Here is a 25087-nt window from a genome sequence, read left to right on the forward strand (position 1 = left end):
CCTTCTAAAACTCGAGTCTTTTGTTCGTATTTCTCACAAAAATAATTTCCTGCTCCTGTGCTCATCTTTAATAACACTGATTTCTAGACAAAAACCCCTTGACATGAGCACCTGTACATGGTTAGGGACCTCCCAGTGATTCTGCTGGTTCTCCAGATTATCATCACTGGGATCCAATGCTTACAGCCTAGGTTACAGGCTAACATCATAGGAATCCAGCATGTTTGCCTTGTGATGTGACCCGTGGAAATTCGGAAATTTCCACAGATCATCAGTCAGCTAGCTAGTGGGTTCTCCTGCAAAGATCCAAGGAACAGGATTCAAGCTGGCCGCAGTGCAGATATTGTGTCTGGGTAGTCCTGGTGTCTCACTCCTGAGCACATGTATTGCTTGCTGGGTAGTGGGTGTCCCATTTGGGCTCTGTGGTGGGTGGGAAACCCGGGCATTGAACCAGAAACAAAAACACTATGAATTGTGATAATGTTCTTTCTTCCGGGGCACCCAACATGGCCCCTATCAGAAAACTTGGACAATGACAAAGAATCATTTCGGTAAAAAGACAAACAACTGAAGAAATATCAGGTCCAACACCTCGATTCCTGTTAATTCACCCCACTAGTGAGAAGCCCTTAAGAAAAATTTCACCCTTTTTTATCCAGAGGGGTGGCAGGCTCCTAAATCTGTAAAATTGGCTTCACTCAGGCGACATACTTGTGGAGACCAGAAGTGACAGACATTCAGAACAACTCCTCCGGGCCACATCTATTGGGCCTATCACAGAACCCCCCATAAGACACTCAACTCATCTCATGGTGTCATTGCCAAATGGGATCTCATAGAAGTGTATGAAGAGGAAATCTGTTCTGAATTAAAGCTGCCAGGAGTGATGGCGCACTATGATCTCCGTTGTCGATGCGCCACTAAACACCACAACAACAAACAGCCAGGAGTGACAGCTACAAAATGAATATTCATGTGTAGGGATGGGAAACTTATTCCCACGAGAAACATCATCCTAACATTCGATTTACTAATGTCTCCTAATGATATCAAAACTGGATATGTCCAGTTTGGACATATGAATGCACTGTCCAGTGCATCCATATGTCTCAAATCCTCTAAGGTGCTTTAAGTGCCAGAAATATGGACAGTCACAAATGGCCTGTTGTAGAGCCCTTGCATGCACTCATGTGCTGCAAAGGACCACAAAACAACATCATGTTCAGCAACAAAACCCACTTGCATCAACTGCTTTAGGAGAAGCAGTTGATGTAAGTCAACTTACTCACGAGCTTACTCGTGAGCATGGCATAGGTGGAAGGAAGAAAAGGAAATTCAAAGACTTAAGGCAGAGCTGAACATATTGTATCAGGAGGCAAGAATAGTGGTGAAACCTATAAATACAAACAAAGCTACCTCAGAAGGCAGTAGGGAGATGTTCCATTGGAACTCAGACCGAAATGACCATCCCGATCATTTCAGTCATTCACTCCCATCACAAGCTACTTGTTAAGTTAAGGAAAACCCGCACAGAAAGATCAATCAGCTGCCACTCCTATATCTATACCTCCTAATGCTCTACCAGCAACAAAAGCAATTGGTGGAGAAAAGAATAAGAAGCCTGAAGCATCTCATAGTTCTCAAGAAAAAATAATGTTAAGGGGAACCAGACAAAACAGTCTTAGAACTCTTTGTGGAGGAAGAAATGTACACAGCGCAGGATCCTTATTTCCTTAAAAGAGATAAATCCAAGACTGAGAAAAGTAAGCTCTCGGCACTTTGGAAGCCACCTGATGGACCCACCAAGCCAAAATAATGACTAAATTCTTACAATGGAATTTTACTGGAATTGCCGTGGAGTCCAGCAAAATACTGATGATATCAAGGTCTTCCTGCACAAGTATGAGCCAGTTTTCTTTTGCTTGCAAGAAACAACAATATTTAAAGGCAAATGAAACCCTTCCTTTCATAATACTACTAATCAGTGTTTTTTTTGTAAAAAAAATAGGTGCCGGTACTCATTCTTTGCCATCAGGAAAAATTGAAAATTAAAAGGATATTAAAAGTACTCTAATTTTTTTTTTCCTCCTGATATTTTGTTACATTAGTAGTAATGTTTTTAGATTAAGAACAACAAATTAAGTATATTAACACAGTTTATTAAGCATAAATTTATTATTCAAGTATATAAAAAAATAAGTAAAATGTGAGTAAAATATGTTGTTGTTGTTTTGGTTTTTAGGAGCATTAGCTACTAAAGCCATATTGCTCCAGGGATATGCGGTGGTCATTCCTGACCTTTCCGCATCCTCCGTATTTGGTGGTCATGGGCTCGAACCCCGGTCTAATCAAGAAACGTGTGCTACGCACTGCCGCTCCTACCCACCTAGCTATGGCGGCACCAGTAAAATAAGTAAAAAAATAATAACACAAGTAAAAATAATTTCATAATAAAGTTTTTGTAGAATATTTCAAATTTTTATTAAGTTCTCATCCAACACTCTATGCCAGGGGCCGGCAACCTTTTTTTAATTGAAGAGCCATTTTTGATCTAATTAAAAAAAAAAAAGAGAATCTGAAGAGCCACACCTCAGCTCAAGCTGGGAGGAGGAGGGGAAGGCGAGAGTTTTTAAGAAATGGAATAGAGTGGGAAGGTGTTTATTAAAAAAAATATATATATATATTTTGAAATATTATTTATTAATACCGAAAAAATGTAATAGACATCCAATTAGATACAAATTAATGTGACTTTTGCTGATGAAATTCTTGAGCGAGTCTCTCAACATCATGCAGGTATGTCGTAATTTTAAACATGCTCGCATTGTTCAGACGATAGTTTCTTGATTTATTTTTAATATAGTTCATGTTCAAAAATATTTGCTCGCAGAAATACGTTGAACCAAAAACTGAGAGAAGTCCAAATGCAAATATTTTCAAATTTATATATGGGTCCAGTAAACTACTTCACACATTGAACACAATTTGGTCTGCATTTTAAACTCATCTATCGCCATCCATTTGTGTAGAATTGCAAGGGCAGCCTTTTGCCTCTCCAAATTCTCAATTTCAGTTTTAAGGAATTTTAGTCTTGCACTCCACATGTCCTTGATTTTTAAGTCCTCTTAACTCTATTTCAAATTGTGCTTCATGTGAGCTGTAAAGTCAAAGAACTGTAGTTACATGTTAAAAGAGTTGCATGCCGCAGGTCTTCTACATATTTCACTGGATCGAAGCCGGTCAGTGGTGGGCCTATAATTTTAAGAAACAGTAGTGAGGAAACTGTTTTTGTCATCAACGAAACACTGGTTGGGCTGGCAATCAGATTTATTTGTGAAAATCATAGTTCACATTCACTTGATGAAATTGGTATTGTACTCAGAGAGTTCATCAAATGTTTAAATTCTTCTGAAACCTTCTTATGAATTAGGTATCCCCCGAAATCCGCAAATTGCATCTCTTTCATTTAATTGTAACCTAATTGACAATTTTCTAAACAAATGCCAACAGTTCGTGTTTAGAAGAATTAATACCTTCGTAGTCCTCGTTTTCCTTCTCTTGTTGTTGGTATTGTCACTAGTTCTTAAATTTGAATTTTTTCTTTTCTTTTTCTTTTTTTTTTTTTTTTTTGAAACTGTCCAAAATGTCGGTGTCATTCAGATATTCAGGTACTGTGATGATGTAAACAGAGATAAGGAAATTTATGGAAAAATGTGGATAACGCACTTTCGCAAAACAACAGATGATTATTTGTCGGGGTAAAAGAAAATCACTTTTCTAATTCTCGAACAGGGTTCTTACAGTTGATTCACAAAGGTGTCCAACTGAGGAAAGTGAACTAAAACAGCATTTTAAATTTTGTTAATTATCTAAAGAATTCTCAATAAATGTTTTGCTCAGTATTTGTAATTGTCTATTGTACTTAATAAAATTTTCAAATATTTTCAATTTTGCTTTTATATGCAATAAGATATCGAAAATGTGTAAACGTGAAAAAAAATTACGGAATATTATAAATTTCGAAGTGTATTGCATCCAGATGTCACACATCACTGTTAATAAAGGTGCAGGTACGCCGTACCGTTGCGTACCATCCCAAAAAAAGCACTGCTACTAATCATACGTAACTATAGAACTGGGGATGGTCCTGCCCACGGAGGAGTTGCCATCATTGTGGGCAACCAGATCCCATTCCAACCTGTACTGATTTTCAAAGCTAACTTAGTAGCAGTTTACCTTATGGTAGGGTTTTTTATTAACAGTCTGCTTGATCTACTTGCCACCTGAGGCTAATATCTCGCAGAAACACCTTGAAGATCTCCCAGAAAAGCCTTGCCTTGTCCTGCTTCTCGGGGATTTCAGTGGACACAAGACCCCTGTGGGTTAGTGCTGAAATTAATGGAAGGGGACGTGTCATAGAGCATATGCTCACCGACAGTAACCTCTCCCATCTAAATGTGGGAACTAACACCCTCAATGTGCCCTCCTGTACATTTTCTATTGATTTTTCTATCTGCTCTCCTTCTCTCCTCTCTTCACTTAATTGTGAAGTGGAGGAGAACCCATATGGAAGTAATCACTTGCCTTTGATAACCACACTAACTAGTGGAAGACCATGTCTTTCTTTTAGGTTACTGTGGTGGAAGATTGATCAGGCTGACTGAAATGCCTTTCAACACATGGCAGAATTTGACATCACTACAGTCAGTCAGGAGCCTATCAATAATGAAGTGACGTACATCACAGAGAGTATTGTTCATGCAGCTGCATCTGCCATATCAAAAACTTTTCCCAAAGTATGATGGAATTCAGAATGCACAGCAGCAAAAAAGACTCAAAACAAAGCTTGGGTATATCCTTCACTGTCAGTCTAACAGCCTTTAAACGTGCACAAGCCAAAGCATACTACATCCACTGTCAGAGTCAGAAAGAATCTTGGATCTGTTTCACATCATCAGTTACCCAGTCCACTATTGCTAATGTGCAGTTTGTATCAGCAAAACTATAGATAGGATTTCCAGTCAATGGAAAAAGGTTATATTAGTATGCAAGAGTAAAAAAGTGGGAAAAAGAACTGAATCTTGGGGAACATGAGCATTAGTTTCCCTTTGCTAAATGTTCAAAAAATGAAGTGATTTTGCTTTTTTTTCCCATTGAATTCTTTCTCAAATGTTTCCTAATATTAAAGTGATTGTTCAACCGGTGATTTTGTCTAGCGAGTACACTGCAGAATAGCGAGTTGCTGATGAAGTTTTGTATTACTTCTGCTATTATTGACATTGTAATAGTATTTTTAATAGTAGATTTTGTATTAGATTTTATAATAGATATTGCAGAATTTTACCAATTCTGATTTTTTATGGAATTTAGTATTCTGATGACTTGACTCTTTTAGTTGAGATATTTTTCAGTATTTTTATTAAACAGTTTAGAACTGAAAGTATTTAAATTGTCTATACCTACAGGGGTTCAATCTAGAAAAAGACATGACTTATGAATATGAATTGTGTGAAGGTACTGATATGAGAGGACTAATCTATATTGGTGATTCCATTGGTGCCCATTTTCATGTACCACATCAGTGGCTAAATGTCCAAGAAATGACTGGTGTAAGTAACTGTTTCTTAATTATAATTGTTTCAAAAAAAGTAGTATGCTGTATCTAAAAGCAAAAACGGATTTTGACATTATTCATTTAATGTTTTATAAATTTCTGTTTCAAGTAATCATTAGTATTCTCAAAATCAGGGTTGTAATATTAAGCCCTACAGCTCCTAGTGTGCATGTGCGTGCGCACATAAGAGCAAGAGAATGACAACAACAAAAGAACCCCATTCCATAAGACTGCTTTTCATTTAAGGAAGGAACATTTTATACCTGAGCATGTCTGTGAGAAAGGGTGGGAATTTACGTTACTTCTCTGTCCAAAACATTTTGACATTATCCATTTAATATTTTATAAATTTCTGTTCAAAAAGTCTTTCTTTCCCCATTTTGATCTAGTGAAAAATAAGTACCTAGGAATGCATGGAACTTATTATTGAGTAAACAGTTTTAATGTGCACAAAATGGATTAAAATGAACTCCATATAACTCCTAATGGCTTAAATATTATTCCAGAAGTAAGGAATTTGACTTATATAAATTTCCAGAGTTAGCAAAATAGATTTTGACAGTGTCTTGCATATACATGTCAATATGCCATTCTTAACCCTTTCACGATTCAGTTTGCTGTACATGTACACAGAAAATTGAATTTTTGGTAGCAGCAGGCTCTGTCTTTACAAAACTACAAAATTTCTTCATGAAGTTTTGATGTTTTCTAGAAAAGGAAACTGTATTAAATGTAATAATTTTTACCTAAATGATTTTAAATTCTATATTCTTATTTTTATCTGATTACCCAATTTTGAAATGAAATTATTAGTGAAAAGGTTGTCCTATGACAAGCAAATACATGGGTAGTGTTAGGTTTACTAAAAATAAAAACAGGTGCAATTATATTTGTTTGTAATTTGTTTACTATACTAATGCTAAAAGTATAGTAAACAAATTAGTATTAATAGTGACAAATGATACAAAAAAAAACCAGGTTTGTAAAGCATCAGCCAAATTAGATAGTAGAAATAAATAAATAAAAAAAAATCCCATTTCATCTATCCATCCCATCCAATAGTTGCGTAGTTCTTCCTTAAATTTATTAAAACTATCCACTTCCACAACAACAGATGGAAGCTTGTTCCAGAAATCAAACAACCACCTGTTAGCCGAAGGCAAACATTCGTACATCTATTCTGCACATCCTTCTTTAATTTGAATACCTTATTGGGCATGGTGTGAGCAAGTGGAAGAATCCGATCAACACTAAGTTGATGGGATTCTTCAGCCTTAAACACCTCAATCAGATCACCTCACAGGTACCTAGTCTTCAGATGCTGCAATTTGCAAAACTGGAGCCTTACTTGGTAAGAGCACCCCCCTTTGTTCCCATCACCAGTCTTGTTGCCCATCTCTTACAGCAGCTCTACATCCTTTCTGAAACGAGGCTTCAAAACCTTTATGCAGTACTCGAGATGTGGCCTGACCATTGTCTTATACCAGTGATTTTCAACCGGGGTGCCACGTAATTTGGGTTTAAGTTACTTAAACTTATTATTTTTTTAAAAAATTTATGTTTATTTCATTATAAAAAGGTGTACAGTATCTTTTTAATTTTGTGGTAATCTATAATTGATGTTTACTTAGTACCCTATATATTTTTTTAATATTATATATATATATATGTATATATGTTTTAAAGGAAGCAACAGTTTAAGATATTATTAATAATAAAAATAAAAATAATAATAATGATTTATGGACCTGGGACACTGCTATATGCAGAAAGTACCTAATGACCATAATGGCTACATAAGTTAGTAGTTGTGAAAGGCAATGTTATTCTTTTAACGTTATGGTACTAGTAACACTAAATATGAGAACAAAGGCTGAATGGAACAGAAATTGCTATCGCGGTGAAGAAAGGGTGCTAAGATAAATGAGAAGTAATAAGAATTAATAAGAATAACTTAGTGCTGTTCATCCTGTGACCTCAGTGCCTTTTTCGAGGGCCAGCCACTGAAATCAAAGGAGGAAACAGTAATAAGTGGGTAAAGCCTCTGTTTCTGACATGAAATACACGCCGCACGTGGTGTATGTGAAAAGTAGGTAAAATTAGTTAAAAATTTTTTTAATTTTATTTTTAATCATAAGGTGTGTGTATATTTCATGGCTGACCGACAGGCTGGAGGTAAAGATTAAAAGAATAACAAGAATAAAAAGCAAGAAATGGGATAACTTACTGGGGTTGTGTAGGTTGTGGTGATCTGTACTGCTGTGGAGAAATAAAAAGTTTAAACTGAATGTGGGCTACTCATTATGGTATAAACTGGCGAGTAGCCAGTTTATACCATAATGAGTAGCCTGGCGACTAGCCAGTTTATACCATATACTCTGTGGTATATGGTATAAACTGGCGACCCCTGGTGTAAGAAATTGGGAAAATTTTAAATTAAATAAATTAAATAAGTTGGGCTAGTTACCCCATGCGTCGCAACTTGGAGATGTATTAAAATAAATTAAATTAGCGAAGTAGTAAATTAAAATTAATTAAACCAATTTTGTTACGAATGTAAAAAAGTTAGTGGTAGGGTTACCCTTTTAAGGTTAAATGTGTGAAGGAATGTGTCCCAGGATAGAAAGAATAATAGGCTAGCAAAGTAATGGTAAAAAGTTGCTGAAATTTGTACAGGCGAGGAAAGTGTTTTCCTCGCCTGTACAAGTATTTCAGGTATTGCTTTCTGTAAACTAATGGCTCACGAGAAGTAAAAATATAGGTGGTAGGAAAGCATAAAGAGTACTGAAGAAGACAAAAAGTTGGTGCTAGGGCAGTTCGGGATTGCTATACCCATTCCCATAGTAGGACCCTGAACATAGTTCTGTGAGCATCCTTCAGGTGTTTATGTATGGTATATGAAGATAAAATAATATATAAATGGTAAATGAATACTCCTATAGACCACCAATCAGGGGTACAGTTTTCTACGCTTGTAAGATCCTAAAGAGGCTGGGAATGTTGACTATACATATGTACAAACCTAGCAGTTATGGAATATCAGTTAGCCATGATATTATTGATATCGATAGTACAGTTAATCAATTTTTTATATTTGATAATACCGAGAGCTTTTTTGATGTGGTAATATAAGTAGGCTGCTGGAAACTGGTTGCTTACAAGCTTGCTATACAGGTTTCTAATGTTGACAACTATCAGTTGTTTGCTATTGCATATAGTGGCTATTCCGATGATTTGAGATAAGATAATGTTGGCATGTACTTTTTTGGAAATATTCAAATGCCAGTGCATGAAGCTGAATACATTAAAGTTAAAGGTGTTGTGCTTATTATATATAACAAAGCTGCTATTATCATTGGTTTTTTCTAGTGTGAGCTCAGTAGTATATCTCTCATGTTGCACAATTGAGAAAATGTTCTGAAATCATCAACATAGAGGACAGCTTACAGTTGGAGAAAGTTGTTCTATGATGGAATTCACTTTGATGGCAAAAAGAAACTTAAAACTTTAAATTGAACAATATATATAACTGTGAAAACAACTGAAAACTATATATATCCCTTGGTACTTCCCCTTGGCAAAAGGGCTAAGAGAAGGTAGGCCCCACATGAATTTGAAACGAATGGTGGTATAAAATGTTTTTAATAAAGGTTGGGAGATAACCTCTAAGTCCGATTAATAGTCTCCTGCAATTAATAGTCTCGTATAATTATGTTGGACACTATTTTGGCCTCGTTAAATAAAAAAGTATGTTTTTCATTAATGGCATGGAAGGCTAATTCTGATGCTGCTGAATGCGAAGCATGAACTGAGGCCACGTGTATTAACACAAAAATCCAGAGGAAACTGCGTAGAACCCTGGTAAGATGAGTCGCAATCACCGCAAGAAATGTTGTATATTAGGTCATTTATTTGTGTTGCGAACGAGGAAAGGACTGAGCGATTGTTCAGTATAATGTGTAATTTCTGTATTGGCCTGGCTACAATTTTAAATTTGGTATCTTTAAAGAATCTATTAAGTTGTTTGTGCCACTGTTCAGCCTATGGGACAGAAATAAAGTGTTTTTTGATATTACTATTGTTGGTTGGTGTATTTTTTTGTATTCTATCCTTAGCGTGTACCCTAATTCTGTCTATTGTAGCAAGTGGGTTACCCCTCTTTAAGGGTCTGTCACGTGTATTCAATTTAGGGAGTCGTGTTTCTTTTATATTATTCATCCCCTGGTTAACTTGTCGAATAAATAAATCTTTTTTTGTGGAACATTACGAAGTCCAAATTCAATATCAATTAAGCACTGTTTTTAGGTAGTTTTCGAGGTGGTAAATTGCAATTTAATCCTTTGGATAAAAGTGAAATCTGGTCCTGCGATAGTGTATACGAGGAAAGATTTGTAACCTGTTGATACGCCAGTTCGTTGAATGTTGAGCAAGAGGGGGTGGTGTTCGTGAACTAGCTGAAGTATTCTGTGGTAGACCATAGAATACTTCAGAATACAAGCTAGCAACAGTGTTAGAAGTCGTATGAACGTGTCTTGACCCTCCCATTAATGTATTCAATTTGTTAACATATCTGTTTTTTATTTCTGAGGCCTGTGCTTCATGTTGCAGATCTATGGAGGTCTTCAATACAGACCAATCATTAGGATGCAGATAATTTTTTAATTTTCCATGAAGTTTCATAACTTGGGAAAGGTATTTTTGTTTATTAGAATACCAAGATCTTGAGGCAAGCTTAACTATATTACGCGATGTGGTAAGTGCTAGCTGCTTAACGACCAGAAATTTTATGATTTAAATTGATCCTGGCAAACTTCGGAACGATGTTGTTTTGAAGGCAATACTTTAGAAAATAAATATGGTAACTTTGGGCCAAGTATCTTAGTGTAATCTAATGTACTTTTGCACCAAGATATACAAAAAATCCCCCATAATTGTGTGTATCGATAGGTTTTACATGTCATTTTGAGGTAAACTTCTCTTATTCTTTTACAAATATATATATATATATATATATGCATATGAGCTAAGTTAATAGTGGTAAGAGTTTTTAAAGTTAAAAAATGATATACTAGCTTATCAGGTAAACCAAAAACCATAGCGGGTACCCAACGTAACCTGGAAAAAATATATAAATATATGCCATGACATAAGCAATAAATTATAAAAGCATAAAAAGTGTGTGTGTGTGTGTGTGGGTATATATATATATATATATATACATCAATCCTGACATCAATTTAGCTTCTTTGTTATGTTCAGGCATTTTTTTCCAAATATATATATATATATATATATATATACACACACACACACACACGCGCACACGCACGCACGCACACACTCCCCGACTTACAACAAGGTCTGTTCTGGTACTTCCGTCCTAAGTCAAAATGGTCATAAGTCATAAATAACAATGGTAATATAGGGGTATGGTTCCTAAGGGGGGGGGGTACTATACTTTTAAGCAGATGATGGCGAAGGAACAATGGAAGTCTTGAAAAATTTGTGTAATGTTGACTGCACACTTTGCTTTATCATTTCATTGTAGATCTCCCTGTAACAAGCAAGCACATCTTTAATAGTTTTTACACATTTGAAAATCTTTCAACATTTGGATCCATTTCTTCCAATGTTTGTATTCCCTTATTAATTATGGCAAATGACTCTGCCATCTTTTTCTCTGCAAACTTTCTTGCAGGCTCTTTGTTTCTTTTACATTTTCTTTCTTTTTTTCTTCTCTAACGTCTTGTAGTTCCAGCTCAATCAGCTCATCATTAATTAATTTTTCTCTGTTTTTGACAAACTGCTCCATATCATTTGCATTCACTTCCAATTACAGCTGCTTTCCAAGTTCTACAACTTCATTACTAATCTTGGTAATAGCGTTAACCTTATCAAACATAGGGACATGAATTTCCATGAGATTCTTCCATATGCAGCTCATTCATTTATTAATAATCTCATTCCACGCTGCAACTATATATTTATTAGTAACCTCATTCCATGCTGCTTCATTATGCAATACAAAATGTTATAAGCCTTCCAGAATTCTCTCAGAGTTTGCCCTATTTGAGTAGCTATTACTGCTACTGAGAAAACGTCTTTCGAAAGTAATCTTTAAATGCAGCAATAATTCCTTGATCTAATGGCTGGATAATTGATATAGTGTTTGGTGGAAGGTACACTACTTGAACATCAGGGTGAATGTCATCCAGGTGCGCTGGATGTTTTGGTGCATTATCCAACGTTAAAAAAATTTTAAATGGGATATAAATTGTTTGATGAAAGAATTTATGTACTGATTTTCAAACAATGGTATGTTCATCCATGCGTTTTTGTTATGCCAAAAAAACACTGACAGGTATTTTCAGAACGAAAAATCATCAATGGTTTTAGCTTATATCCTGCTACATTTCCTTTGAATACCTTAAATCCTGACATCAATTTAGCTTCTTTGTTATGTTCAGGCATTTTTTTCCAAAATGAGCTTATTTCATCCACATTGAATATTTGCTCGGGCAAATATTCTCCCTCTTCAATGACACAATTAAACTCTTCCTTAAAAGCTTCAGCAGCTTCTATATCTCCACTAGCTGCTTCCCCACTTACTTTCACATTATGCAAATTGTAACATTTTCTAATCCTATTGAACCATCAATGACTCGCAACAAATGTTTCTTTATAGTCATTTCCTGCACAAAACACTTACATTTCAAAAAGGCTTCTTGCTTTAGCCCAAATAGCTAATAAGTTCGGGGGTACATGCTTCTGAGTTTGATCCTCTATCCATGCAACTAATAACTTTTTCATCTCATGAATATGCCCAGTTCTTTTTTCCGTTATTATTGTTGAGTTGATAGGCACTGATGCTTTTACTGCTTCACGAATTCTGTCTTTGTCCCTCATGATGGTGGATATAGTTGAGTGAGATAAGGTGAAGTCATGAGCTAGTTCCATTAACGATTTACCTTTTTCATGTTTTGTTATTATTTTCAACTTCGTCTCTAAACTTATTGTCTTTCTCCTCTTCTTGAGAGGAGACGGTGAATCAGTTTTACTAGCCATATTAATTGAAAGGTAATTTGGTTCCCAAGATAAAAAGACTGGGAATCACACAGCGATAATATCACGTTCACTTGCTTTGAGGAACAGAGAGAGAGACTGAGTCATATGAGAGTAGCTAGGCTTAAAGATGCCGTAATTGTCATACGTTGTCATGAGCAAGTGCGACTTATTGTTAGGACTCAAATTATATTTTTTTGTAATTGTTTTAAATATAATATATGAAACTGTCATAACTATGAATGGTCGGAAATTCGTAAGTCAGGGATTATCTGTATACATACATATATATATATATATATATATATATATATATCCATGTTAGGCGAAGAATTATTTATAAATTTTAAAATCATAGATAACTTAAGGTTATTAATAATATCAGAACAGATTAATGCCATCTATGTGAAAGATTATACATTACATCGGTCTGTATTAATTTGATATGTTCTAGATATATTAAAAGGTTGATATAGTAGAATTAGGTAGTGTAAAAAACATCGGATTAGAAATGAGGTAACAAGCTTGAGTAAGTTAAGATGCAGTCTGAGAATGACCTGTAAGTCAAAACAGCCCAAGTAACGTGCAAAGGCGAAGGCTGGTACTGTGGCAAAACCTAGAAGTACATTATATATACAATACAGTAAACCCCCGCTATTCACGGGGGTTACGTTCCTGAGAAATGCTGCGAATACTGAGTTATGGCTCCCATAGTAATAAAGGGGTTCCATTCCAAAGTATGAAATATATAAGAAAAACTAGTCAAAAATTTTGTCTATGTATGTATTATATGTACCTTCATAATATGACTATGTACATAGACAGTACATAGTGAAATGCAAGCATATGGCATCGAAATGAAAATAAGAAACAATTTAATATTAAATGTAATATTTATTAGAAATTTCAAACAAATCTTTCAAACTAGCGTCTTTGCTAGCTAAAAAAACTTATCCGGCCAGTGCTATCACCAGTTTCGTTAAAGTGTTGATAAAGGAGTTTTGCCTTTTCACGAATGATGAGTGAACTTAACGGAATTTTATTTTGAGTTCGGTCTTCTATCCACAGATTTAAAGCTTTTCCATTTTTTCTAATTTAACTTCACGAGTTACAGAGCAATTTTTGAAGCAATTAGCGTGTTTTCACCGACACTATGGCGGATTTTTTCTTCCGATTTCTTGATTGATCGTACCGTTGACTCATTGATTTTATAATGTTTTGCCACTGAGAAGACACTTTCACCATTAGAAATTTTGTCTAATAACTCAATTTTATTCACTAATCACATTTTTTCACATTTCCCTTGTTATTCGTAGCCATATTTTTGTACGGGTTAGAAAGAACTTAAAGTCACTTTCTTCCGTTAACACACTCAAAAAAGTCTGTTTTACACTGCAAAATGGTAAATTTATCACTTTTGTAAGCATATCAATTTATAAATTTGTTCAATTTATAAGCATATAAATTAAAAGCAAACGACGAAACCTTCCATGACAAGTGCATAACACATACTGAACAAGGATTAGCAAGAAACATCCATGCTCGCGATTTTGCCACCCTTCTCCCCCCCACCTACTGAGGGCTGTTTTGACCGGGAAAGATAATTTTAGCCACGCCCATGTTTTTTTTATGGCGGAAAATGTTCACGGCGCTTTAAAATTCACATTTTTTCAGGTTTCATTTTATATTAAATCAGCGACTGCGAATACGCGAAACCGCGAATAGCGGGGGTTTACTGTATAAGGTGAAAGTAAAGCATAATGAGATAAAAGTAGTAATAGTAGTAGCATAAAATGTAATGAACTAAAAAAAACAAATTGAAATATAATAGGGCAAAATTATAAAATGTAGTAGTAGTAGTGGCATGTGATGCAAGAAAGCATGTGTATGAGCTTATGCAGCATCAGCCAAAAAAAAAAAAAAAAAAATCACACCATTCCCTCCAAATTCCTGTCCAGTTCCTCCTTAAATTTATTCAACCTATCAACTTCCACAACGACAGATGGAAGTTTGTTACAGCAATTAACCACCTGCTGGCTAAAGGCAAATTTCCGCACATCTATTCTACATCTGTCTTTTCTTAATTTGAATTTATGCCCCCTTAGGTTCGTAATCTGAACAAGTGGAAGGATCCCATCAGAATTCAGCGTGCTCAACTCATTCAAGGCCTTATACACCTCAATCAGATCACTGTGCAGGTGCCTAGTCTCCAGCCACTGCAATTTGCAGAACTTAAGCCTCTCTTGGCCTTCATTCCCCTCACCAATCTTGTTGCCCTTCTCTGTACATGCTCAAGTAAATCTACATCCTTCCTAAAATGAGGCCTCCATACCTGTACGCAGTACTCAAGGCATTAATTATAGGTTAGTAGATATATTGAAAGGGACTTTATTGAGGGCTAACCCCTCTCAGAGAGAAAGAGAGAAAGTTGGTCCATTGATTTTGCTGAGGTGTTTTATCATATCATAATGTATGATATGATAAAACACAGCACTTGCCTTGGTAACAGTTAGAGCTGTTTTTAACCCTTCTGTGGTAAATGCCTCATTATAAGGAGGAGAATTTTTTGATTTGAAGTTAATTGGTTGCTTTTCCTGTTTGTCTTTCAGGACTAGGAACTCTGGGGAGTATGAAGATGTTGATGAGATGGTAGAAAAGGTCTTCCCAAGCGTTTGGTTAGGTTAACCTAACCTAACCAGGCTATTATGGGTGGGTCTGCAATAATGCATCCGATGAAGGGTGTGTTGTATATTTCCCTTTCATTTTTTGGATTTTGTCCCAGACAGCTTTAGTGCTGGTGGACTGGGTAATAGTGGATGTAAAGTGGATCCACGATTCCTTTTGGCTCTGACAATAAATGTCATGCTTTGGCGTGTCGTGCTTTGAAGGCTAAGAGATTGACTGTGGTAGGATTTCATTGGAATATCCCCCAAGCCACGAGCTTGGGCCTTTGTACCTTTTTTGCTGCTGTGCACTCAGCATTTCACCAAGGTTTCGGAAATGGTGGAAACTGGGTATATGTTTTCGGACTTGTAATTGCAGCTGCATGGACAATCTTTTCTGTGATGTGCATCACTGCATCATTGATAGGCTCCTGACTAACTGTACTGATGTTAAAGTCTACCTGATGTTGAAAGGCATTTGTCAGCCTGATCAATCTTCCATCACAATAATCTAAAAGGTTGACATTGTCTCCTGTTAAGTAGGCTGGTTATCATGGGGAAGTGATCACTTCTGTAGAGGTTCTCCTCCACCTCCCAAAGGAGTGAAGGAAGGAGAGAGGGAGAGCATATAGAGAGATCAGTTCCCACATTTAGAAGGGAAAGGTCATTGTTAGTGAGCATATGCTCTATGACCCGGCCCCCTTCCATTAACATCTGCCCTACTCCACAGGGTGTTATGTCCATTGAAATCGCCCAGAAGTAAGACAGGAATAGGCAGCTGCACAATGAGATCATCGAGGTCTTTCTGGGAGATGTCAGCCTAAGGTGGTAAATAAACTGAACAGACTGTTAATAAAAACCCTACCATAGGGTGAACTGCTACCACTTCTATGTTGGTGGACAGCAGAATAGGTTGAAATGGGGTATGGCTGCCCAAAAGAATAGCACCCACCCCCCAATGAGCAGGTCCGGCCCCAGTTCTGTCCTTTTGAACGATAGTAGTGTTACAAGAGGAAGGGTTTTCATTTGCCTTCAAGTATGTCTCCTGTAAGCAAAAGCAAACTGGCTCATGCTTTTGCAGGAGGGCCTTGATGTCATTGTTGTTTTGCTGGAATCCACAATGGTTCCATTGTAGGAATTTAGCCATTATTTTGGCTTGGTGGGTCTATCAGGCAGCTTCCGAGGTGCTGAGGGCTTACTTTTGTTAGTCTTGGATTTATCTTTTATGGGGAAGTATGGACACTGTCCTGTGTCCAATTCCTCCTCAGCAAAGAATTCCAAGACTGAATCATCTTGTACCTCCTTCTCTTCGACAGCCATGTTTTCTTAGGTACTAGGGGATACTTGGGTTGGCTAGTGTGGAGTTTACTCGGTCTGCAACTTGGTTCACAAAAATGCCCTGCTTTCTGTGTAAGTGGAATAGTTGAGCAAGATGTGAACACTTTCCTTTCCCAGTGTTCACATCTTTTTGTGTAAGTGGGATAGTTGAGCAAGATGTGAACACTGGGAAAGGAAAGTGTGGCCACCAAGGTAGTCTCAGACACCACGTTCAAAAAACATTTAATGAAGAGTACCTCTCAGCATATAAAGCTAGTCTAAGGAAACAGTATATCCAAGCCCTAAATAAAGAAAGAAATTGTTTCAAGTATATTTGCATTAAATTCCCTTTGCATACATATGAAAAAATCAAAGCAGGATTTTTTTGGACCTTAAATCTGCAAGCTACTGCTAACGACCGGGCTAGCTGGGTGGGTAAAGTGCCTGCCTGGCAACCCAAAGGTCGTGGGTTAGAATCCTGCCTCGGGCTTGGATCAACGTACTGCAAAAACCTTGGGAGGTGCATTATGGCCACAGAAGCTGATGCGCCAACAACTACCCAAAAAAAAAAAAAAAAAAAAAAAAGCTACTGCTAAACTCTGTTGGAAAAATCTGTGAACCAAATTGAAAGATGCTTGGCCTGGCTTTAAAATGAGTATTGAGGTACACTTCTTGCACCCTCATCTCAACTATTTTACAGAAAATTTAGGTAGTTTAAGTGAAAAGCATGGGAAAGATTCCATTAGAATATAAAAGAAATGGAAAAAACACCAAGGGGGATGGAATGTCAATCCTGCTGAATGCCAAAAAGAGGAACGGCTACTGAAATAATCTGCCTGAGGAAGTCAAAAATGTAAAAGTTTAATCTAGTGTGTTATAAGAAATCTGGTTTGTGGCTATCTGTGCTTGACAGATGAATGTAGCCCTTGATATTTCTGTTTTACATATTTTAATTGGTAGTTTTATATAAACATAACCTATTTGTAAAATCTGTAAAAAAGCATACTAAACCATGAGCACCTCCACCAATATTTCGTTTTTTTATTAGTAAAAAATGCTTAATAAATTTAAAGCAAATTTCAAGTAACACGCAAAATTTCTATTAAAAATGTAGTTAAGATTACTTGTCACCAGTAAAACAGTGTAAAGACTAGTGTAATTAATAAAATTCATAACATTATAAAATTAATTAATTAAATTTATTTTTTCTTCCCATTTTCAGAATTTGTTCAAGAACTTCAGTTTTATAATAGCAAACGAGTTGGATTGGCCACATTCTTCATTTGCAACAGGTAAATTCTAATACAATTTACAGTGCAATTGAGTTGAGTATATATATGAATTTTTTTTCTATATATTTCAGTTTGCATATTACAACAGAAATTTGTAATGCAGCATCGATGGGGCCATAGCAGTGCCAACTTATCAAATATTTTGGATTTTTTATGATGGTCTGAAAGTATCACTTTTTAAATATTTCTCCTGCATGTTTTCCTTACTGATTTCCAAAACTATTTGATCTCTAATTATATGGACTCTATTGAAGATGATGTTTGTAATCAAAATATCATCTTTATTGTTATTAGCAGCTTTTTTTTTTTTAAAATACAATTTTCATATGGAAGGTAGATTTTTTGGGGTTTTTTTACACCGAAAATTTAGGTATCAAGTTTAAAACCAAATAGTATAAAAATAAATATATATTTCTGACTGAATATTTTTCTGTTAGCAGTGCAGCACTTTGTTTTCCAGTATTGGAACAACATGAACTTTGTTTTTAATTATTATATATATGATAATTGAACATCATTATTTCCTATAAATAAAAAGAAAAAGGGTAAGCAGGAGCCATTATCAATCCACTGCAGGATGGAAGCCTCCTCAACAATTCATGTTGAGGGAAATGGACCATACTGGACCATACTGCCACGCTGGTCCAGTGCAGGTTGGCAGATTGACCATATTTAGTAGTCAAGGGCTTGAACCCCGATTTACTCAATAAGCATGTGTTACTGCACTCTGGCTCTTAACCACTCAGCTACAGAGGCCTTGCACCACACATAGCAGGACACAAAAAAATAAATGATTTATAAAAGAAAATTTACATTACCATCATTTAAATTAATACATATGTGAAGCCCATTCTCCTCTCCTTCTGAAGAAAAAACCTTGTTAACTCTATCATTGAAGTTAGTGTTCTCTCTTGTGGTTTCTCTTGACTTAATGTGCCTAATGCGAGGAGGCAATCTTCTGACATTGCTGTTCTTTAAAAAATCTTAATTCTTTTCATTAATGAGAAACAACTCTGATTCAGAGGTGGTCACTGGAGTTGATGTAATTTTTAAAAATGGACACCCATTATGCATATTACTTGCATTGGGTATAGGATAGATCATATTTCCATTTTCTTCTTGGTCTTCCTCTACTTCATTAGCCTATGGAGCTTTAGTTCTTTAGTATTTTTGTTAACTTGTATTTTTTCCACTTGTCATACAAAATACTGTATTTTATATTGTTTCCAGATATCCTCATTTTTAACTTGTATCTTTTAATGTTTTATTGGATATTTTGTGTGTAATGTTTCTGTGGTTTCATTTATTTGTTTTATTTTTGCTGTTGAACCTTTTGTCTAAGTTACAAACATTATTATAGGTCTTACTATAATTTTATATATTTTACCTTTAGTGTCCAGATTGTTTTGGGTTTTCCTAATTATATTATTTGGCACCCCCCCCCTCCTTTCTACTTGCTTTCAGTGCTGCATCTTTGTTTTTTCTATTTCTTGAGCTATACTTGTTCTGTTATTTTTCCTTCTAATTCTAATTTTCCTTTACAGTGATTCCTTTGTTTTCCTTGGTGTATAATAGCCTTTGCCATTGAGCCATAAAACTTCTATTAACAACCAACAACCAATCTTTGTTTTCCTTCTGGATATGTCCATGTGATAATTGCTCTTTTGCATATTTTATTAAAATGATCTAGCATTTTTCATTTTCTGTTGTTACTACTGTGTCATCTGTAGAGCAGATTATATTTAAATTATTTTTATTACAATTATTTTATTTATTTCATTAGTTACCCATCTATTATCAGGCTGAAGAGAGTCAGACTCAGTGAGTGTCCTCATCTTATTCCTTTAGTTATCTTTCTTTTGTATTTCCTTGATCTATTTATACACAGTGTGTATATATGTACTTTATTATTTCTTATTTTATGTTATACCCCTGTAATTTTCTAGTGTGTGTGTTTGTGTACTTTATGATTTATTTTTTTATATTATATCCCTATAATTTTCTATTATTCAATGAATTAACCCTGTTTATTATGTTATTTGATTTTTAAATTCGTGCTATTGATATGTGACGTTAATGCTATTGCTTTAGTTTTTTTTTTTTGAGTTGCAAGTGCATTTATAACATTGCATTTCAGCCTAATGGTGCCAACTGATAATTTGGTATGTTAGTGACAACCAGGTTGCCTATGTTTTTAAGAATTAAACACCAATTCATATAAACTTGTATCTTAAATAACTAGGGTAAAACAGCAATATGCCTCTTAGCGTTTCACACTTGCTTCTTTCCTTCCTGTGAAATTAACTGTTTTTTTTTGTTTTTTTTGTTTAGCCTTAAAAATTAAGTTATTACATGCATTTAATAAATACTGATAATAACAAGCTCCAAAGTTAATATTTTTATATGTTAATCAAGGGTCAAATTTAGTGAAATTTCTTTAATTTCCCAACATACAGGCTTCAAAATAGAATTCAGAAAAGTATCTTTTGATAAGTAGATTGATTGTGGATTTGATAAGTAGATCGATTGCAGGAAGTAAGATTTACTGATATGTAATCGATGAACTTTCTAATTAAGATGATAAAGGTGAAATTAACTTAAAATTTAGTTTCACAGGTTTTATATTACTGTCTCTCTCAAAATTCCATTATGTAGTTGTGTATCATTTCTAGATGAATAACTGTATAATGTCCTTTATTACAAAACATTTTTCATTAATATTTTTTTCATAAAAATGCATTAGTTGATGAGTTAAATGTTGTCTGTAAAAATTTTAACAAGGATATGTCAATATTTAATACCAAAACTGTAATAATATTGAAGAAATGTAAAATTAAATTAATCGTAAAGTAGCAGAACAAAGAAACAAAATGAGCAGTTTTATAGTGTCTAGGTTTATAACAATATGCAGCAAGGTAACAAGAACAGATATAGCTAAAACTAAACAATAAGCATTATGGAACAAGCAACAAACATTATGGAAATGAAGATATTTCAGAAAAATCGTAAGTAAAAGTAGACTAGATTTAATTAGGATTTAATTTAATTAGATTTAATTAAATTAATTAATTTAATCAAATCTAATTTATCTAATTAGATAAAAATAAATTTAATTTAATTAACTAATTAATTAAATTAAATCTAGTTTTATCTAATTAAATAGATAAAAATAAAAATAAATTTAATTTAATTAACTAATTAATTAAATTAAATCTAGTTTAATCTAATTTAATTAAATTAGATTTAATTAAATAACTAGATTTAATTTAATTAATTAGGTTGATATAATAAATAAACTTAATGTTTAAACATGGGACTTCTTTTTAAATGGCAAGGCAGGGTCAAAACAAGACAAAGGACAAGAAAACAAAATGTCCTGAAAATTTTGAAGATAGTGGAAAGTTCAAACATTACCTGAAAGATGGAGATGGCTTGTATCTGTTTATACAGTGCACTCTTAGTCTGTGTTAAGAAAAATTCTTTATTTGCTATTGCACTGTTTGAAAACAATTAAGAAAAGTTTTAGACATAAATGTTGTTCTTCGATTGATGGTTTTTCTTGTTTTATGTAATCCATCTCCCTGCCCCCCACTCTTGTTCTTTCAATAATTGTATTTTTTAATTTTATTTATTACAGGATACATGAATGTATCGTGGCCTATTATTACTGGGTACACAGATTCAGTCTATCTACGACTCAGGCAGAGAAACCTATGCAATCATAGAGACTATCAAAATATATGTTTTAATGGTAAATAAAATAGCCATGATTTATAGTTTATTTTCAATTTGCTTTTGTCCTCCAGAAGAAACTTCAGAGATATGATTATGAATATTAATCAGTTATTACTATTATATATTATTCATGATTAAGTAGCTTTATATATTATTCATGATCAAGGTGGGCCCTCACCATTTTACAAATAAAATGGTGAGAGCCTACCCATTCCAAAATTCCAGAACATATAGGTGCACTTTCTATTTGGAACACTGCCATCTTATTGTTGATCATGGAATTTCATTTAAAATCATGAGAGAGTATATTTTTTGTGTAACACAATTTAAATTAATTAGGTTGATATTAGCAGGTTCCTCAAAAGAAGTGAGAATCTCCCCAAGAATGCATGCATGGTTTAATAAAGAATTAAAAGTTGCCTTCAAGAAGAAAGCAAAAAGCCTTCTGAAAATGGATGAGAATCATTTCAGATATAGACTGTATAACTTTCAAGAAATAGAAGGTAAACTTCTTGAAATTAAAAAGACAAGCATGTTCATGCACGATATTCAGTCATCTGACACAATCGAAATGATTCTTTTCTAAGCACTCAAAAGGATATCTCAAGGAACTCATGTATGTTTAATAAGTGGTTCAGCATATCCTCTCCCCCACACCTTCTGTTAAATCAGGCTGCTCTCTTGACAGTAATTATATCACTTGTTACAGTTATAAAAAATTCCTGAACACGTTAACAATCAGGCCTGATGGCTTCTCCTTGTTCATCTTCTTTTTAAACATCTGTTCATTGTACACACAAATCTGTACGTTGTGGACATTGTGCACAAGGAGGACATATTTTTAAAGACTGTTAGCTCAAAGATCAACCTCCTAAATGCATTAATTGTAAAAGGAGGGGTAAAAACTGGGAACATTCTATAAGAGACTCTAAATGTCTTGAGTATCTTAGAGCTTTAAATATTGCCAGTATGCATATTTGTAATGAATAATAGTTCTACTAATAATAATATAGCAGGGTTAACTAATGGGGGGTTAATACAGATCATGCAGTTAAATGGGCAGAGATCAAGAAGTGTTATGGATGAGGCTAAAATTGTTATGATAGAGAAAGGGTATGATATTTTGTGTCTTCAGGAACTGTATATATAGGAACATTTGCAGATTCCTTTAAGATTACAGGTTTTCCTGTAATCTTAAAGGAATGTTAGGTAGATGGAACTTTAAATGAACCTATAGTGCAAGACAATGTTAGATTTAATTATAAAAGAATTAATTGGAGAAAATTTGGGTTTAGCTTGTCAAACAGTTTTTCAGATATTGTTACACAAGGATTATCTGGATTAAATGCAGTTGAATATGTTTTTTATGTACAGACAGAACTTTATAATGCTTTACATTTTGCTACTAAGAAAAAGAGAAAGTTAACACGAGGTTTCTTGGTGGTCTGCTGAGTTGACAGCCCTAAGAAAAGAAATATTTGATCTGAGAAAAAGATATCAGGCATTGGTTTATAAGGAGTTGTACAAAATTAAGAAAAAACAGTACCATAAAGCTATTTATGATCATATGTTTGAAGTTGCTGCTGATGAGGCTAGTGGGAGCCAGACGTGTTCAAAGCCGCTAAGTGGATTTTCTTATTTATTGATTTGAAATTATTGTTTTTCTAAAACTTTTGATTTAAATTTAGTAGTATAGCATTATTTTGTGATTTTCTGATTAATCTGTTCTTTTTATTCTTTACTCGGCCTTGTAATTGCATAAAAGTATTGGTAAGGGTATCAAATCCACGTGTTACAAGTTCCAGCTCCGCTGAACGAGACGTTTTTTAGACATATTTAGCTGCTTTATTGACCAATTGTTACATCAAATTATTTTCTATAAGTAGCTTATAGACCTAGTCAGGATCATTAGTTTATTCTGAATTGAGACAGCGAGATTTGGAAGTTAATTAATACTTAAGTGTCCGTAGATTTACCGTACGTAACTTGCCGCCATTGTTATATGATACGTTATATCCTGAACTAGATGGCGTCAGTATAGTATAGTATATAATATAATATTGTCAATTAATCAGTAAAATCTATTAATTTTGTTAAACTTTGTTGTCAATTAAATTGTACTTTTAATGAAATACATATAACGACATTAGATTACAAATGTAACATAATTAATTAATACATAACTTGATACGGAAGTTATATAAACGGAACTCGTAGATAATATTTCATACTGAAAAATATATATAGCGTTATAACTGTGTTGGAATACAAGTTTAGGGTTGTACTGAAATAGAAATTTTATTGAAATTAAATCGAAATCATGACTCAGACCAGAGCAGCAAAGCAAAAGGCTCAAGCTAATGGGAGTGCTGTGGCTCAGAGCATAACAGGGGGGGCAGTTGTCCTCTGAATAACAGCCTTTTAAAATGCACTGCTTGCATGATGTTTCTGGAGCAATTGGGTACAGGACATGATATTGCCATGGGGGATGTGTGTGTGTGTGTGTGTGTGTGTGTGCGCGCGTGCGTGCGTGCGTGTGCGGGGGATGCAAGGAGTGTAACAAAATCGGGCGACAACTCAGCGTTGTTATGGGCCTATATGAGAGCTTGAAGGACAGGGTGGATGCTCTCAAAGGATCTAAATTGAGGGGCCCATCAAGCTCTCAGCTGCCCACATCAGTGCCAGAGTTTTCACTTGGTCATCACGCAACACAACGGCAACCCCCAAGGCAGAATGTGCGGTCGGGGAAACGGGGAACATGCTTTGTAAAAAGGATAGGTGGAACAGGACCAGGGTATGTCTGCCAGGGGCAAAGGTTGATGACGTTGTAGAGCAGATATCATCTTTTAAAGGCACAAAAGGTGATATAGTTGTACACGTTGGCACAAATGATATTAAGAGTAGGAGACTGGCAGAATTACTTAAAAAATACAGGTCACTGTTGAAAAAAAGCCGTGAATTAGGGTTGAATATGAAAGTGTCTGCAATTCTGTACAGGCAGGATAGGAGGGAGTATATGATGAAAGCCTTGTCAATCAATTCAGCCCTGGAAAGATTGTGCAAGGCTTAAGGGGTAGAATTTTTTTTCAGCCTGAACTGTACTTGTTAACAGGAGAGACTGCATTTACAGGGATGGGATACACTTAAATAGAAAGGGTGCAAGAATATTTGCTGATGCTAATTTGCTGATGCTATGGAGGCAGTGTTAGGCAGGTCGGAAAACTGCTAGCTTGGAGGGATACAAGGACTAACAGATTAACAGTAACCACTGGCAGAGGTGAAAGTGATTCTTGCACTGCTTCTATTGGAATGAGCAGAAGCCTGGAAAACAAGATACAGGATATTTCAGAGACTGCTGGGAGTCATTGCGGTACAAGTAAACACATGGGTTGTGTTAGGGTAGC

The 25087-nt window shown here is 34.9% G+C and overlaps 1 protein-coding gene across 1 annotated transcript in view; it reads left to right on the forward strand.

Moving 5' to 3' along the window:
- Positions 1-25087, forward strand: part of LOC150074884 (acyloxyacyl hydrolase-like) — a 154028-nt gene that overhangs the window by 32715 nt on the left and 96226 nt on the right. Inside the window, exons 3-5 of the mRNA XM_090389413.1 lie at positions 5466-5609; positions 17879-17948; positions 21586-21699. Coding sequence (XP_090245539.1) covers positions 5487-5609; positions 17879-17948; positions 21586-21699 — 307 coding nt within the window. The 5' untranslated portion in view covers positions 5466-5486. The remainder of the gene's footprint in view (positions 1-5465; positions 5610-17878; positions 17949-21585; positions 21700-25087) is intronic.

The sequence above is a fragment of the Mastigoproctus giganteus genome, unplaced genomic scaffold (assembly GCF_048544385.1).
Source record: "Mastigoproctus giganteus isolate SK-2022 unplaced genomic scaffold, ASM4854438v1 scaffold_16, whole genome shotgun sequence".
Classification (NCBI taxonomy): Eukaryota; Metazoa; Arthropoda; class Arachnida; order Uropygi; family Thelyphonidae; genus Mastigoproctus; species Mastigoproctus giganteus.